Here is a 5000-nt window from a genome sequence, read left to right on the forward strand (position 1 = left end):
TGGAACCTTCTACATTTCTTATAATTGTATTAGCTGTATAGACATACAGTGTCATTTGTATTGATGGAAGAGCTAGTGGATGAGAATACTGCAATAAAAACAAAGGAAGTGGAAAAATCCACATTTCACCACAATGCAAAAAAGGGACCCAAACTTTTTGTTATCATGACAGATGTGGAGTTCTCTTCAACATGAGAAAAATTGGAGAAAAGTAGTACCACTAAACCAGACTTAGTCATTCACTTAAAAATCATTAGATAATATTTCAGTTGAATTTCTTTTTTCCTTACATTTTGACATATATCTCATTGGCAATTTCCCTCTACATAAATAGGTTAGGTTTAGCAGGACCCATTTCCAATGTTACAAATTGCTTGAAGGAATAAAATCGTTAAACCTGCTCTGAATACAGCATTTATGTGCATATATTCAGCTTAACCCACATTATCTGCCACTGGCCTTTTTGACTAAATTACTGTCAACAATGTGGTCCTTACACATGTGAGACACTTCCACACCTGTCTTTAACCTGTCATCAAACAAGTCATAGACAAACAATGGGCATCTTTGAAAGGCCATACACAAATCTGTTACAGGCTTTTTCTCTCATTGACAAATCTCAGTCTTTGACCTTTCATGAGTACCAGATTGTAGGACTTTCATCAGATCACAGCACATTTCAAGTAGATTTGGACAAAATACACAACTAATATCAATCCCAGAAGAAAGTCCAGATTTGAACATTTACTGTGGGTCTTGTAAACATTTAGCTTATCTTCAATATCGCTACAACCAATACTGCAATATCACTGTTGTCCTTGAATGATGCAAACACTCTCTGGTTTGGCAAAACTGCAGTGTTGCTGATCTAGAAAATACTGTAAATTGCAAGTAAAACATTAATAACAGGCCTGAAATTATAAATATGACTAGCATTAAAGTGGCTTTACACCTCAACACCATACTGACAAGTAAGCTAAACATGAATAACCTTATCCTTGATGCAACCCTGTCATGCAGTGGCCTCACCTGACCTTACATGACCTACCACAACACCAGAGCAAACAACTCCTACAAAACTAAAAAACCCAGCTTCCCTTCCTCTGTCAAAACACAAACAGACACTCCCTCCAACGTTCAAAACAGCATTCCTATCCCCGCGTGCACAACGAGAGATAACAAACGACTTGCCTAAAGAAATGGATATATATTCCCTCACTCACCCCCATCAAAAACGGGGACCCATGACCTGTGCTTGTCAAATTCTCCCCCAAAGGCACCGATTTCCACGGGATTCAAAAGGATACTCAGTGTCAAGAGCTTCACGTGCGAGTCGAACGCTAAAACTTCGCCTTGTAATTCCTCATCGAAGCACGTAACGCAACTCACTGTGCTGCCGATGTTGAAGCACTCACTCGAGTCAGCCATCTTGCCTCCGAGTGGGTTTTCCTCCGTGTCTATTGCCGATTCCTGTTGGCGGGAACAAAAGAGGAGAGGAGGAGCCGCCGATGGGGGATCTAATGCTGTGCGCCGCGGATCCAGGAGGACTGCGATCCCGCTTACGGAGGGGATCCAATGCCACGTTCAGAATGTAAACAAATCCTCGATAACAGAGGAAGGCGAAGGCGAGGAATCCAACACTTTACAATAAGGTTTTCGATTCTTCTCGCCGACCCAAAACAATACAATCAAGGTTTCGATCCCATTCGCGGAGTGGTTTTCACCCCAAGTTCAGAATGTAAACAAATCCTCGGCAGCAATAAGGAACCTTTTGATAAGCGATCCGATGCACTTCGATATGCAATCCCCTTTCAAAAGAGAGAAGGCTAGAGGGATTAGATTATAAAGCCGCAAACCAGACAAGCGATCCGATCTCATAAACAAACACATCAAGAGGATCAGATGAGAATCTCGTAATGTAAACAAGCAGAACCAATTTCAAAACACTTCTGGGGATCAGCTGACAGGAACATAACTGCTCCGAGAACCTTTATTAATTGTAAGAACCTGTTTTTGCGACCATGAGACAAGAGATGCATGTCTCAACCATTTAAGTAACTTCAAATTGAGAGACGTGTGGTGTGCGGCGGTGTGGTCCCTCTTGAAAGAAAGGTTTTGGAGTGGTGGCACCTGTGTCTGGTAATTCTCCAGACTACACGAATATTGACTTATATAGGAGCCAGAAAGACTTTAGCTGTATATTAATTTGTAGAGGCAAAGAATATAGTAGCAGTTAGAGTACCCATACTTACTTAGGTTGCTGCATACTCTAACCACAAGTATGTGCCTAGTTAGAGCTTGTCAACTTCCCATGTTCCTGTTAAGGAAGGAATCAGTCTAAGCTCTATCTTGTTAGAGTATATTTGGTACAGGTTCCTTTAGGCATGGCATCACCCAAAGCAATCCTACTCCGGATAAATTCCAATAATCGCACAGCCAGTCCTTTTTATGCTTCCTAAGCACGATGATAGCCAAGTCTCATCGCATCCAGTGCTCCAACACACCAGTTTATCATATAGCATCCCCACTACATCTTGGGAGCTCATTAATCAGTCTCGTAACCAGCTCTATCAGGGGTTGCCATTGCCCTCTTTCATGCTCTGCCAGGCTGTCAGCAAGCTCTATCGTATTAATGTGGCTGATGATCTGGGTGAGAGTATGCTATCTGTTTACTCTTTGATATGGAGAGCATGGTGGTCTGTGGGTACATGCGAATGGACAGGCAGTTAAACATTGCTGTGGAATCAGTGTATGCTATGGCAAATCTTTATATCTAGGATGCAAGAGCCCTCTCAATGGCAGAACCCATGCCTGAAGTGCTGAAGCCAAAGTTCCTCTGGCCAGACTCAGCACTAGTCTCTTACCCGGGATCTGGGCAAAGAACACTCCTGGTCTGGCCGGATGACGCACCTAGGCCAGGCCAAAGGAATGATAGTTCCCGACTTAAACGTCCCAGAGGTAGACAAGGCTAATAGAACTTCAGCTCAGGTGATTGTGTGACTACCACATGGACACAGATTTGTCTGTTCCTGCAATATCAATATCAGTAGTCAACTGATCCAATTGTAAAGTGAGAATACTCCCTGGAGGAGTGAAACAGTACTCTCAAAGACTTATGTATTTGTTTTTTAAGTAACACATTTTGGTGCTGATGTTTTTATTTCTAGTTATAGTGCTGCATTTTCTGCTTGTTCCCAGTCTGTTGTGCATTGCTCTTTTTACATTAAATTCTTACATGTTTTGAAAATATTCAAGTACAAGTATGAAAGAGAATGTTAACAAATTATCAGATGTTAGGGAAATAGTTATAGTATTTTCTGTTTTATGAAAGACCAATTTTGATAAGAAATACACTTTTTAAATTTATCCCATCTACAAAAAAAAAGTGAAAGAAAGTCAGTATTATTAGCATTTTATACCATGGGGCTAGAAACCTTTCAATTAATTTTCTTTTTTTTTTGTAATACACACTTGATTATGTTAGATGTCATATGACTAATGGTTTGAACAGATTTCTAGAAAGGCAAATCAAAAACTTGCAGTACACTGACACAATTTTTTATTTTAGGATTCGAAATGATTACTTCACCTGAAGAAATCGACATGGATGAGGCAGACTTGGATGACTCTCTTCCGTTTCTTGGAATAGATGAAGATGACTTTGCAAAACCAAGCAAGGTAGGATTTTGTGAATGATCTTATAAACATGTTTCACTTTCTCAACTATTTTATGTACAAAAAGAAAAGAAGATGAAAAAGAAATAGGTAGAAACAAATATAAAAAGAAAAGAATGATTCTATTTCTTCCAATATTTTCGGGTAAGTAATCCTTACCCATTTACCCACCTTGTGCCAACCTTGACATATCCTATGGCTGATCCTATCATTACCAGACCTCATGTGATTTACATCTGTTCCTAAAATATGCTCTCTAAACTCTATCAGGGAAGCAGGACGGACTATGAATACCTCGTCAACGCAGAGTTTTCCGACCAGCACAGAACGGACCAGTTGGAGAAGCTGGACAAAGAAATCACCCTGTTTGATCTCAAGGATGATGATGGTTTGTTAGCATTGTTATCGTTGTATTGCTGTGGTGATTAAGTGACTGCAGTTGGCATAGGGCTGTTGTTTACGAATTCCCCCTTTTTTTCTCTCTTTTTTTATGACATGATGTATGTGGCATTTTTTTACATATTCATGAAAGTAAAGTGATATTGTGTAAATAAAGAAATCCTAGTTCAAAAGTCATGTGAAATTCCATAAGAGTCATTTTTGTGGATAATATGTTTTTTCTATGAGTTAACAATCTCATTATGTTATTACTGTAGTAACTCTTTATATTTACAGTAATAGCTAAAAGCGTATCAATCATTCAGATCATTAATTATATGTTTCTCTGTACTCCAGTTCCAGTTGCCAATATGCAAGTTCCAGATGTCGAACAAAGACAGATAGAGTTACATCCACCAGGAATAGTATTCTTTACGGGCAATCACCATCTCCTTTACACAGAAGGTGGGTTCTTAAAGGAAGGACAGCAGCCGTAGATCTGTAAGCCCGGTTTTTACTACCCAGACTCAGCCCCAGTCCTTGATTTCCCTCGGCTCGTGCAGCCATCTGTCTTGGTTACATTACAGTTACACCCACCTAGGCTAGGCGCATTTAGGCAGGTTCAAATTGTCTTCAGTGATGTTGTAACTGTATGGTAGTATTAAAAAAATTCTAAGATTATCTGAACTTTCATTGCTGACAAGAAAGTCGGATAATTTAGGCCAATAAGTGTTTAGGTCTGGCTTACCTAGTTCCCAAGACAGTGCTCTTAGGTCTGGCTAACAGTATTATAATCCCTTTCTTGAGATAAGGCTAGTAGAACCCTGCTTTTACCAGTTTTAATTATTATTTTTTTTACTGTAATTATTGTACTTACTGTATATCTGACAAGGTAACAGAATGGATACTTGTGTAGTGCAGTTGTCTGTAATTTTTATACAATATCT

General features: G+C 39.5%; 2 protein-coding genes across 2 annotated transcripts in view; one reads left to right on the top strand and one right to left on the bottom strand.

The window, feature by feature from the left end:
• The window catches only part of LOC122260529 (protein LSM12), a 7965-nt gene extending 6498 nt beyond the window's left edge, over positions 1–1467 (bottom strand). The window contains exon 1 of the mRNA XM_043027862.2: positions 1308–1467. Coding sequence (XP_042883796.1) covers positions 1308–1428 — 121 coding nt within the window. The 5' untranslated portion in view covers positions 1429–1467. The remainder of the gene's footprint in view (positions 1–1307) is intronic.
• Positions 1468–1704: 237 nt separating this feature from the next.
• Positions 1705–5000, top strand: part of LOC122260524 (uncharacterized) — a 9105-nt gene continuing 5809 nt past the window's right edge. Inside the window, exons 1-4 of the mRNA XM_086532969.1 lie at positions 1705–1999; positions 3569–3678; positions 3946–4063; positions 4411–4518. Of these exons, the coding sequence (XP_086389095.1) occupies positions 3577–3678; positions 3946–4063; positions 4411–4518 (328 nt within the window). The 5' untranslated portion in view covers positions 1705–1999; positions 3569–3576. The remainder of the gene's footprint in view (positions 2000–3568; positions 3679–3945; positions 4064–4410; positions 4519–5000) is intronic.

The sequence above is a fragment of the Penaeus japonicus genome, unplaced genomic scaffold (assembly GCF_977035675.1).
Source record: "Penaeus japonicus unplaced genomic scaffold, GWHDUDI00000001_assembly GWHDUDI00000038, whole genome shotgun sequence".
Classification (NCBI taxonomy): Eukaryota; Metazoa; Arthropoda; class Malacostraca; order Decapoda; family Penaeidae; genus Penaeus; species Penaeus japonicus.